Source organism: Nyctibius grandis, chromosome 4, assembly GCF_013368605.1.
Source record: "Nyctibius grandis isolate bNycGra1 chromosome 4, bNycGra1.pri, whole genome shotgun sequence".
Classification (NCBI taxonomy): domain Eukaryota; kingdom Metazoa; phylum Chordata; class Aves; order Nyctibiiformes; family Nyctibiidae; genus Nyctibius; species Nyctibius grandis.
Window position 1 is genome coordinate 19,425,198 of NC_090661.1, and position 12,357 is coordinate 19,437,554.

Here is a 12,357-nt window from a genome sequence, read left to right on the forward strand (position 1 = left end):
AAATAATTGGGTTTGGGTCTAAGTATGTTGTTACGCTGTAAACCTGATCCCCCAGTATTTTCTGAATTGTTATCGACTATCACATAACTTCAGGTTGCCCTTAAGAGGAAACAGAAATGGGTGTAAATTTACCTGGCAATTGGTAAGCCACTTAGATGATAATAATAATAAAACAAAATCTATAAGGAAGGATAGGTCAAATCAAAGACAGGTAATGAGAAATGACAAAAAAAGGAAATATGCTGTGTATTTTTTTATTGCATACACTGTGTGTGTGTGCTTGCACACACACATCTTTGAGTATGTATATACTCACTGTATAGCTTGTAGTATAGTTGATTATAAAGAATACAAAAGACATTCTGTTGTAAACTTTAAAGAATATTTAATAAATTTTTAAAAATAAAACGTATATTTTAAATTTTGTTCTTTATATGAATGCACAAAAATGTATCATTGTAGTTGCAGTGACAAAATCCAAAGAACTGAGGAGACCTGCCCACTGTGGTAAGATACTGGTGACAATCTAGGAGAATTCACAATGGAATCCAAACAAAATTTCCCATGGCGAGTCCTGACTTGTTTTCTTACTGTGAATTGTCTAACTTGGTATCTGTGAAGATCCACCTTGCAAGAATCCTTGCAGACAAAGGTAATAAAGAGTCTGGGTTTAAAATAAATGCCACAATCAATTGCTGGTTTCTGTTGCTTACCTTTGGTGCCACATTTATAGCACAACAATGAAGCTAAGGGGTAAGTGAATGGCTTTAACTCTCTCCATGCGAACAACCTCCTGTCCTGTCTGTGAAGGGGAGAAAGAGGCAGCTGGGAGCCATGTGCACTGAAAGACTTAACCAGGTCTTCATCAGTTTTTGAGTAGTGAGGGGGCTGAGTGGATCTGCATAGCAGCCATATTGCTGATGCAAGATAAAGTATTTTTACAGCTTTGTGCAGTTCCTTCCTCTCCATATTCTAAATCGTACAATACTGCATTCAAATGGTAATTATTAAATGGAAGAATAAACCTTTATGAGTTTATATTATTTGAGGGGGAGGAACAAAGAAGTATTCATAGAACAGAAACTGGAGTGAATTTCAGTGATTGTGCACTGTAAGATGTGGAGCTAAATAATTCTGTTGTACAAGCAACAAGATTTGGCTGCTACTGACAGTTACTGTACAGGAAAATAAACTATATTCTATTAAATATATATAGGTGTATATATATAATTATGATTGTGAAGATGAAAAGCCAGAAGCATATTGGCCTGAATCTAGAACCTAATCTATAATGTTGCTGAATTCAGTAGGTCCAGCTGTGTGCCGTGTGCCTTCACATCTTGTTATTAAGCAGAAAGAGCAATGACTATAAATTAGGAGTGCTCTCCTTCAATGTCTTTGTTGCCTTTGGTTCTGTCTTTAATTTAAATGTATCGAGTCCTCCTTCATGTTTAAAGATAAGACATGAAAATAACATAAAAGACACTATTAAAAGTGACAAAACACTAATGGAAGTAATAGGAATGACTTCTGTGTTGCTCTGCATATGTATGATATAAGCAGCCTTTCGAATGGGTGTTATGTACTACAAGGTATTTATAATCAACCAGTTCAACATGAAGTTTTACGCATACTATGGAACTCTCTTTTTTGGCTTTTAAAAAAAAGATTGTTGCTGTTATATGTCACAAAATATTCTGACCTCGTCAGCAGAGAAAGGATGCGATGCTTTTAAAAAGAAAATGATAAATCTGAGGCTTGTTATATGCAGGATATTCAGAGGTCTGAAATTGGATTGTGCTGGTAATGCTTTAAGCACCATAACATCTGTTTGGCCTGTGTGAAGAGAGTTAATAACATCAAATATAGAAAGTAGTCCAGTTCAAATTATAAAGAGGTTGCAGTAGCCTCTCAGTTGGCAGTATAAGAAGAATAGTGTTTAAAAAAAGAATTATTAGCAGCAATGTGTGGTCTGTGGTTTCTTTCTTTCTTTTTCTTTCTTTCTTTCTCTTTCTTTCTTTCTTTTTTTTCAGCAGTTAGTGCTGTTTCTGTTGCAGTGACTGGGATTTACAGAGTGAGTATTGCTTATACTCCCTGTAGATATGCATTTTTGAAAACCGAGGCAGTTTATATTCTTGTAAAGACACCTAAACTGTGGAAAATTATTAGAGGGAACCACAGAGTGTGACTTGTCTTGTGTCTCTGTTTCTCATTTTGTTTCTTCTATGTAGGTTTAGCTGAAGTCTAGCAGTCTTCTCTAAGAGCTCAGCACATATTATGGGGAGACTCACAGGACGAGTCTCTTTCTCTTCTTCCTACACCACCACGTGACAAACTGATGAGAGTTGCCCTTGTGGGAGCTCTGTTGCACAATGGTTTGCTCTTACCGACTAACTGAACCATCATCAGCCTCCTGTCTCTGTGTTAATTTTTAATGCAGGGATCACTACAAATAGACTTGTCTACCTTTTATTTTTCTTAAAAATCAATGTTGTGTTCATCACTCTGTTAGGCTGCTTTTCAGTGGTGGAAACTCTAAGCTGTCAGCTGGAGCACCTGTGTGTACAAACTATAAACCATGGCAAGAACTAATGGTACATCTCACCTGGAATTGTGTTTATGCAGGTGAGAAAGGAACAGAGTGGAGAGAGGGAAGCAATGACCCTACACCATCTTTTGAAGAGCAAGTCTGTTGACAGGTCAGCCTGGGCTCAGGAGCAGAGAGCATTGAGACTGTGGTGATTTCAACACCAAGAGTAAGTCTCTTGCTTCGGGTACAGGGTGCCTGTGTGTGGGCTACTCAGTTTTCTCTCTGTCTTGGGTCAAGGTCTGTTAACATTTGTCAAGGCTTGTTAGCATGGCAGTAAAATCCTTTAGTGCTGGCAAGGTTGCTGTGATAGTGAGTGACTGGGAAGCCACATAAAATGCACACAAGTAATACATGACTTAGCTTGCACAGCTAAATGCCCCATGCTGCAGAGGTTGATGCATAAGGCTGGGGGGTAAGATTTTGGAAGATACTTGCTCTTTCACACATCAGACTGTCCTAAGCACTTCCCCACAATGGAGGAGTTTGGGCCTGAGAGTGAGAAGACTACAGAAAATCAGCAAACAGCAAAAAAAAAAAAAATCCCAAAACCTAAGCAGTGAGAGTAGTATTTGTCAGTGGTGCAGGTCCAGAAAAGGGACACTTATGAGTGTTAAAGAGATTGTTCAATAGGCTGTGGGTTGGTGAGTCCAGCTTTACTCCTGCAAATTGCCTAAATTAAAGTAAGCAAAATGTCACTCATACCTGAGACCTGCTGTTGTAAGTACTAAAGGTACAGGGTAACTTTTTTTACCTGAACTTGATGCATGTCTCTGGTCTGTCACAGTAGGAATGGCTGCACTGAGCTTTCTGGGAAAACAGGGCACCATGGTTGTCTCTCTGGTCTATTGTCAGTGGCTGAGAGGTCCTCAAAGGCTGGCTGCTGCAGGGAGCAGGCCAGCTGCATTGCTCTGTCTGCCTGTTCCCTGCTGTCTCCTTTCCCTGGGGTGCTTCAGCTTCTTGCTGTCACATGTGCATTATCTGGGGCTGCTTGCTGATGGGGAATTGTTTGTTTGAACAATAGGAAACGTCTGATTCTTAACCTCATCACTAGAACGCGTGCACAGAAGGGTACTACATAAATTACTTCAGTTACCAATGCAGGGTGGGGAAATCAGACAACTGGTGGCTGTTTTCTGACTAAGGAAAGTTATGATTTTGATTTCTGCAAATTCCAGAAAGTGTGGGGCACATTCTAGCCAACAGCCACATGGAGAGAGATGGGTCTGAAAAACAGAACTGAGAGGTGACTCCAGTTCTAACAAAGACTGATGTGTCTTGGCTGTTGTAGGCATGCAGCTGGAGGAAGAAAAAAAAAAAAAAGATAAGCATAAAAACATCTGAAGTCTTAATAACTCTCAGAAAAATGAGCAACGTGCAGAAGATTTTTCCTCAGCAAGGCAAACTCTATCATACCTGCAGATGATGATATCCCAAAGTAAATTAATGAAATGGTGACATTCCGGGAAGGAACAGCTGCCAGCTTTGTACAGATCTTCCAGTGTGGAAATGAGTAATATTTTTTGGCAGACTAACTTGAACCAGGGATGATAAAAAATAAAACCATAGTAGAATGACAGAGAGCCCACTCACAAGTTGTTTACTGTAATGAAGATACAGCTGAAAGTAATTACTTGTTTCCCAGAGATATAAGTGATAGTGCTTCCTACAAGAAAGAATACTCGGTTATTTCAGTTGGAATGTAAAATGGGACAGAAAGGTTCCCTCTTTCTGAGGTTAGATGCTGGGTATTTTCACCTCCTTTCAGAACAGTAAGTGTGTATGAATGTAATATATATTACATATACAGTGAACCATCTATATGCCACTGGCAATTGATATGTGAGACAATGTCCAATATTGTTTTCCCTCAACAGCCAGATTTCACTGGTTCTGATTAAAAGCCTGACTTTGCAGCGCGTAAGATTAAAAATACTCCTTTAAAATAACATATTTCTGAAGATGATCCTCTCCTGGCTACAAAATCATCTTGAGACACTTGGAGGCAGGGCTGCTTGATCTTGACATTTTAGCTGTGTGCAAACTGTAAGTAAAACTACAATTGCATTCAGTGCTAGCTTCTCTGTACCTTCTCTCCATGCTGAAGAATACTCGTTTTCTATGCCCTCACTTCTAGACCGTGAAATGTGGGAAGGCAACCTGGCAGGTTTCGCAGAGGTTGCCTCAGTGCAATCTTTTCCTAACATCGCTTTGCTGATCAGCCCCTCATACGCAGCCTCCTCCGCCTTGCCGTAGGCCATGGAAAAGGAACCATTGCTCTTTGGAGGTTTTCTTCTGTTTGAAGACAAGGCTGCTTCTTACCTGTGCCAGTTCAAGTACAGATCTTTTTCTCTTCTTCCTCCTTCAGTAAAGTGGGGTGATTCACAAAATCTTCAGAAAGATAGCATTATACACAGTTTATAGTACAAAGGGGGGGAAAAAAAAAAAAGGTCAGATGAATGAGCATGAAGGAGATTTCTCCTGTGTCCTTTGGAGGAGGAGCAGAAAGATTGGGAATGGTATCTATGCACAGTAGGTATCTGCCTTGACTACCTGACAATACATGGTCATTGCAAAGGTGAGTCCGAGAATCTGAGAGAAAGAAAACAAAAACAATTGGTTTTCAGTAAGTAAAAAAACCCCTCCTTTATTGAAACAAAAAAAAGAGAGAAAAGCATGCTTAACACTGGTTTTGTTCACATACAAGAAGACTATCACACACTGCTTTTCCTGCTGGCTCATGTCCTTGTTCTGGTTCCTAGTTTCTCTCCCTTTTGTCCCTACCTGTATTGCTGTTTTACAGAACGAATAATGAGAGCACGGAAGAGCTGGTTTCACCATGAAAGGCAGCCACCAGATACTGGGAGAGGTATATTGAAAAGAAATGTTTGGATGTCTCTTGCTCAAAAATATTTTATAGTAGCAACCCACAGCTGTGGGGCTGTGTGGTTATCTCTGTAGCTGTTACGTTGAAAGACAACCAGGTTCATCCCTGACCCAAAGGATGCTGTGGTTTACTTTACTGTACTTTGCTTTTCCAAGCATATGTGTGCACAGGTCCCTATGGGGGAATCACTGGAGATTGACCATGCATTAATCATAACCGACAATGCTTCATCAACAATGTATGTGTCTTTCCACTCATCCTGTTCAAGAGAAGCAGCGGGGAGGTGGTGGTTCTTCTCCCAGCCCAGCTACTGACCTGCTGTGCTGCCTCTGGTAGATTACTTCATCAGAAAAGGGGGGGGGATTTTCCTTCCAGTTGAAGTACTTACATGAATGTACTAAGTGGTTGTTACTATTCGCTTGCAACACCACTCTAAAAATTGTCGTTGAAATGAAGGGTTTGCCAGGTAGGAATTTTTTGTATGTATTCTATTTTAAGCACTTAATTTGACCACTTTAAATTTAGTCTTTATATACATAGCAGTTCCTGTTACTCATGTACTCTTTCAAAATACTCATTAACACACTACTTTATAAATAAAGAAAAAAAATGGTTATAAAGCTGTTATCGTCTTCATTTCCCATTCTTCCACAATGAAATAAGGTTGTTAGGCTTGAGTGTGCTGTTTTATAGTAAGCACATGCCTTTTGGAAGTATCCCCTGAATACTGCCCTTCTACTTCCTAGCAGAGGAACACCTTCAGAGAGAGCTGCATAATAAAACCTCAGGGGCTGAATTTGTTTTATAATTTCGCACATGTGACTGAAGAAGATTCTTCTGCCACACGTGCTGTATGTCCTTCAAGTTGTGTCACTGTATGATTCTAACTATAATATTGTTAACATGAAAAAACAAAAGCTATCACGTGCTTAGGGACAGAACAACATTGTAACAGCAACAACAGAGGGAGCCCAAGTCATTTTAGGTGACACTGGATCAAAACTTTAATCATCAATTAGATTCAATCCTATAGTGCACCTGGAGGACAGGTTCTGAGGTGTTTTCTCTGTGTTTCACAGCATTTACTAGGAATAGTAGTTAGCCTTTTTAAATCATCTGCACTGTTTTCTCCCATGCAAACTAGTAATTTCTTTTGGTCAGAAAGATTCGTGTTCTCTTAAATACCCTAAATATAAACAAGGTCTATGGGAAGGACTCTGACATGGGCTGCTGGGGTTTTAACATACCTTGTAAAGACTCCCTGAATGCTGAAAATTTTTAAAAATTTTAAAAATGCTTTAAAGCTGTTAGTATATTTTGTAAACCAAATATGTTAAGAACAGTCTTATATTGTCTCTTTGCAATATGATCATCTTGTGCTTATGTTTTTTCCTAAGCATATCTGCTTAGTACACTGGAAAACAAAACCCAAATGTCTACTGAATTTGGGCCTATGAGGAGTCAGGCATTTGCATTATAAGTTGCAGCCAACGCATGACATATGAGAGAGTAAGATACATGCCATGCTGCCTAATCTGGCATTCGTGGGAATATGAGTGGAATTCTGATCCCAGGCTCTCTCTTGCTGCTGCTAGGGGCATACCATGCAAAATTAAAAAAATCCCCATGGGTTAATCTGGAGTTACATGGTATTAAATATTAGCTTAGCAATGCTGTCCTTTTTGCTTACATGTTGAGCATAAGAGAGAGGTGGAGCTGGAAAGTAAAGCTCAGTCTTCACTGCATTCAGGAATGGGATTTTGGGCCATAAATGGAGGGCTGACATGTAGCTGAAACAGCCTGAGGTCCAGCACAGCTTTCACCTGTGCATCCTCAGGCTGTTTGTGCTGTTGGGGCTACACTATGGCCACAACCATGACAAGCTGGATTGAAGACAAAGGTTCGTAAGAGTAAGAGACAAGGTACTACACTGATGACTGTTTCTTCTCTGACTAAAGTTATGCTGGGAATAACTGCAGGTCAAGGTCTGACAGGCAAGTCTATGCCAGGCTTACCTACCTAGTTTCCCTAGGAAACGTAGCATGGTTTTAGTGGCAAGGTTGAGTAATGGTAACAACATCGCAACTTGTAACTTAACCTAGGACTGAGGATGAGGGGGTAGAAGACTTAAGCTACCTTCAGGCTATCTTGAAGTTAGATATTTTGCCTAAGCAGGTGGTCCTTTCCAGAGAAATACTGGACAAATACAGGTGCCCTAAAAGGCAATTCACCCTACCCTGATTATGCTTCTGTCTTTGGATGTCAGGGACTACCTCTCCACTGAGTCTAGTCTAAGCCTTAGATAAACCACTTGGTAGAGTGCCTGCTCTTTGTAGTGCATCGTAAGACAGCAAATGTGTGCAGTATTCTTAGCTCTGTACCTTGTACATAGTATTTTAACTAAATTAAAACATAAATGACAAATCTTGCAGAGTTTTACTCTAACATTATGCAAAATTTGGAATTAATAAAACAGGCTTGGGCAGAGTACATCTGGATCTATGGTTACTTATTTGGTTATGAGTAATTAGGATTTGAAAATTGATGTTAAACTGTACCTGCACCATAGCTGTGCATAATCCAAAGATTCCCACTGCTAGTAAGTTTTCCTGGAGCCATATTTTCACTGTTTCGTAGCAAGGCTAGGAAAAAAAAAAACAAAACCAGGTTATTGTATTAGCCATAAGCATTCCCCTGGGCATATACAGACAGAAAAAGAGCCAGATCAGACTAAACTGCTAGGTAGCCTGGATTATCATTTCAGCATTGGAGCAACTACCGTGTATTTCTGGGTTGAAGCTTGAACCTGGAGTACTAATTGTAATGAGTCAAAAAAGTGCATCTCCTAAATGCAAAGCAAAAATTGTGCCCTCTGTCTTGTAAATGCACGTGGCCAAGAATCATTCAGCCTTCAGTTAGTGGCTTTCACACATGTATAAAGGAAAAACTATTACTGCCCACATATTCTTGGTACCCTGAATAAAATAGAAGAACTTTTAAGTCCTTAAATTAAAAATTTGCCTTGGAGCTACTTGAGAGGTAGAAGGGAGACACGTTTGGTTGGAACTTGGCCTCTGCCACTGCCAATCCATACGTATGAAATCTCACTAGAAAGTGGCCGAGAGAGCTTTACTCATTGTCTTCACAAAGCATTAGAACTGGCAAAACTTCATTATAATTCCACTTCATCAGCTGGCCTTATGGCACACCCCTCCTGGGTAATTGCACTACCTGTAATTAGCACAAAGAACTGCTGAGCTAACTTCAGACAAGAATTTAGGTTCTGACTCTCTGCTCTGGAAAGATCTTGCTGAGGACGTTGTAGGGAAATTATCCCATGGAGTTTTGAATTTGATTACAGGCAAGTACAGAAACTCATTTAAAAAAAAAATGCTGCTGGCAATTCAGTGGAAGTTCCCACCTTCCCACTGTGCAGTGGAAGCCCCTGAACTGGGGTTCCTGTCAGGAGCCACACAGTCCTCTTGCGTCACGACTGCCTGAGCCCCAATAAGCTACGGCTGCTGCTCCAGAGCTTGTGCTGTGTTTGTGTGTGTGGACAAGCTGTTTGCCTTTATCCCTACCTGACTGCAGTAGGTGGGACAGTAAAAAGGACAATCCTGTCATTTCCTAGCTGGATCTAGCTAGGCTGTGCTCCATACAGGTACTTGTCTGCAGTGTGAAACAGCAGCTTAAAGCCTACTGAAAGGAAAGCCTTTGGCTCATAAAAATAATTAAAAGGGCAGTTTCACTGGAGGTCAAAAGCCACAGCTCAACATGACCCTTCTGAAACCTTCTGGTTAAAGATGAGTAAGGATACACCATACGTTATCATCTGTATAGCCCTGCCAATGACTAGCTGCCTGCCCTTTACCTGGGTTGCAAGGCAGCTGCTGAGCTGCTGCTGGAGAGCTACTCACCGCTTTCCACCAGGTCCCTGGTGAATGGAGTCCACAGTTCTCGCTGAATTCTAAGCAGCAGGAGTCCGGCACCCGGGTTGTATTGTACACTTCAAACCAGTCAGTGTAGTTGGAGACGCCACAGCATCTGAACTGAAAAAAAGAAGAATTGAGACAATACCGTAAGTATGACCTGTCACTGACTTCTGCTCGCTCTGACTTCTGCCTCCTGGAGCTGGGCATTCAGTGCATTGTGATTACATCAGCAGAGGCTTGAAATTTTAAAGAAATACAATATTATTTCCTCAGATTTACCCAATTAGACCTTCTCCCCCCCACTCCTTTATATGTTTAAATACGGTCTTGTGTGTAGCTGATGTTGATACAAGAAGCAAAGGCACCTGTTTGCAATGGCAGGAGCTGAAATAGGACAACCCCAGCCAAGCACTGAGGTTAAGAGTTGATGTGACTGGGCAGGATTGTAACAATCATTTGCAGCTTGTTGTCAGGAAAAAAAATTAAGATACAGATACAGCACCGAGGAGATGAAGACACTGGGATCTCTACGGCACACTACTTCTGAAATCATGATGTAAGTTAATGAGGCAAATTTCTCTCTAAGCTGTTAATTACTGATCACCTTTGAAAGTCTTTGTCAGTCAGTAAAAGATGTATTTCCCCTCTTCTCTCTTCGGTGCAGTTCCTTAATGTCATCATCTGATGCTGCTAAATAGTGGTGCTTTAAGTGTCTGCATTAAGTGGCTGCACACGACGACACAGTGTACAATGACTGTGTCAGTGCTAAATCGGAAGGCTGGTTTGACTTTGGTAGCGGGATGAAAGGTATTGGAAATGTACATAGGGAATGGCTCTGTGACCATCTCCCCCCTCTGGGAACTGTTATATTCCTGTGGTACAAAATAAGCTAAGTGTCATTACTATACAGATGTATACACCATCTGTCACTCCTATGCTAACTCAAAAGTATGAATTTGTCAGTATTTAGACACTTTACCACTAATGAGTAAAACAAGACGACACTGGGCTGCAGAATTGCTCTCTGCTTTTGGCAGCACTTCACGCTTTTTCAAGGCTATGCCAGCCACCTCCTTCGCCCCAAAAGTACTTGCTAAGATCTTATTTTTCAAATGTGCTTTTATGTAAGCCTATACAGTATTTTTTGCAAAGGCCATTCCTGTTGTTTTTGATTGATAGACTCATAATCATGCAGATGTCTCCATCACCAAGACCAAGGACCTAATTCAGATCCTGATGTTTACATTGGCCTGAGGGAGGGCTTTCCCTATACATATAATGGTTGTAGAGTCTACGGGCACGGAGACCTGAGTGTTCAGGTCTTGTTGCACACACAAGATCTGCCATTCAAGACCAATAGAGGGCAGAGGTGTCACGTGTTGCCTCGTGCATCATATATTGTTTCAAGCACTTGCAGAAAGTAGCCCACAATAGAGACGTTTCAGTGCTCACAGCACTGTTTTTTTCCTGCCAAGCAAAAGTCAGAAATTTTTCCCGGACTAACATCTCTCTGCCCAAGGTTCTACTCAGAATTCTGATTTGGTCCATGGCAGGAATCAATCATTAGCTTGCAACTGTTTGATTTGTGAGGTTTACAGGCTTCACTTTCTACAAACTGATTTGAAAGTAAAAAAAGTTTGTGACCATTTTTTTTCCCTGTGTTCCTGCACACAAGACAGAAGCTCATGTGTAAGAGGTCCCAAAAGCGGATAGGAGTGGCATGAAACGCATCGCATGCATTTGAGGAAAACTGGTTTATCTGGAAACCTAACCAGAAGGTCTTGCAGGCTGTCATCATTAAGAGTCAGGAGGCAGCTCTTTGACAGACAGTGAGAAGTGACAGCTTGTAAATAGCAAGCCTTGAAAATGTGGCTCATCTGTGATGCAAAGACTGCAACAGTAAGGGCTGAGACATTTGAGTGATGTTCTGGCCAAGAACAAGTGACAGAAGTTTGCACAAATCAGGACTAGACCCCTTCTCCCCATAACACTGCACGGCTGAGGGTGTCAGGAGATGAAGATGAAGGACAGGTTTTGTAGTTAAGGGCTCACTAACAGTGTTGAGGACAGCTGTTCCTATGGAGCCTGTGAAGCAGAAGGGGGGCTAGGCCGTGAGCTAGGGTTGGGACTCCAAAGAGTAAAACTTCCTGGTAAGCCAGAAGGTGGAAATAGGAGGGGATGCAGTTGCAAAGACAAGCTGCTGTTGGACGCACATTGCCTGCCCACGCAGATCCTCTGTGTATTGTACAGAAGCAGATTAAATATTGATACTTGCCTGTCACTGCTGGCAGACAAGGCAATCCCAGCAATGGAAGAAAGGGCTAAGAAAACATCAAGGGCAACAAAGAACGAAGTAGCATGAGGGTCACTAGTCTTGGGACTGGAAGAAATAATGTCTGGAACTGTAACTGGAAGAGATGTCATGTCTTTGGAAGACAAAGGAAGTATGAGTGATGGAATTAAGCAGCGGATGATGCACAACCCTAAAGGAGAGGAGGTGATGAACACAGAAGAGTGCTAACACCTCAGAGACCAGAGAGCACATGAGCAAGTGAGCAAGCAGTGTTCAATGAAGACCAAGTCAGGTGAATGGCACCTCTAGGGAGCAGAGGCACTGACCCATGGCAGTAGGTCAGAGAGGCAAGAACAAGGAAATAAGCAGCAGTGGGACTGAATGGGTCACCAGTACAGCAAAGGGGTCCAGCTGGAAGCCAAAAAGCCAGATAAGCTGAGAGCTCAGTAAATTCAGAGACTTCATTATGGACGTCCAAGTAGAGAAGAGAGAGTGTGGGAGTGATTTTGGATCATGCAACAAGCAACCGATGTATCCTGTGTGCATGAAGCTGAATGATTGTAGAGGTTTGGTTGAGTGAGAAGGGGCACGATCCTGTGTCAGTCACTGAGCAGTCTGAGCAACCCAGGCTTTGAGCAAGGGTTAAGCCCAGAGCTAG

At 41.5% G+C, this 12,357-nt stretch overlaps 1 protein-coding gene across 6 annotated transcripts in view; it reads right to left on the reverse strand.

Annotated features, from left to right (window-relative positions):
• Positions 1-431: 431 nt before the first annotated feature.
• The window catches only part of TSPAN4 (tetraspanin 4), a 479,366-nt gene continuing 467,440 nt past the window's right edge, over positions 432-12,357 (reverse strand). For 5 of the 6 annotated variants that reach the window (XM_068398876.1, XM_068398877.1, XM_068398879.1 and 2 more), the window contains 3 exons: positions 9,392-9,523; positions 8,033-8,116; positions 432-5,179 (listed from right to left, as the gene is read on the reverse strand). In XM_068398876.1, coding sequence (XP_068254977.1) covers positions 5,111-5,179; positions 8,033-8,116; positions 9,392-9,523 — 285 coding nt within the window. In that variant the 3' untranslated portion in view covers positions 432-5,110. The remainder of the gene's footprint in view (positions 5,180-8,032; positions 8,117-9,391; positions 9,524-12,357) is intronic. The other variant, XM_068398875.1, reaches the window with a different exon arrangement.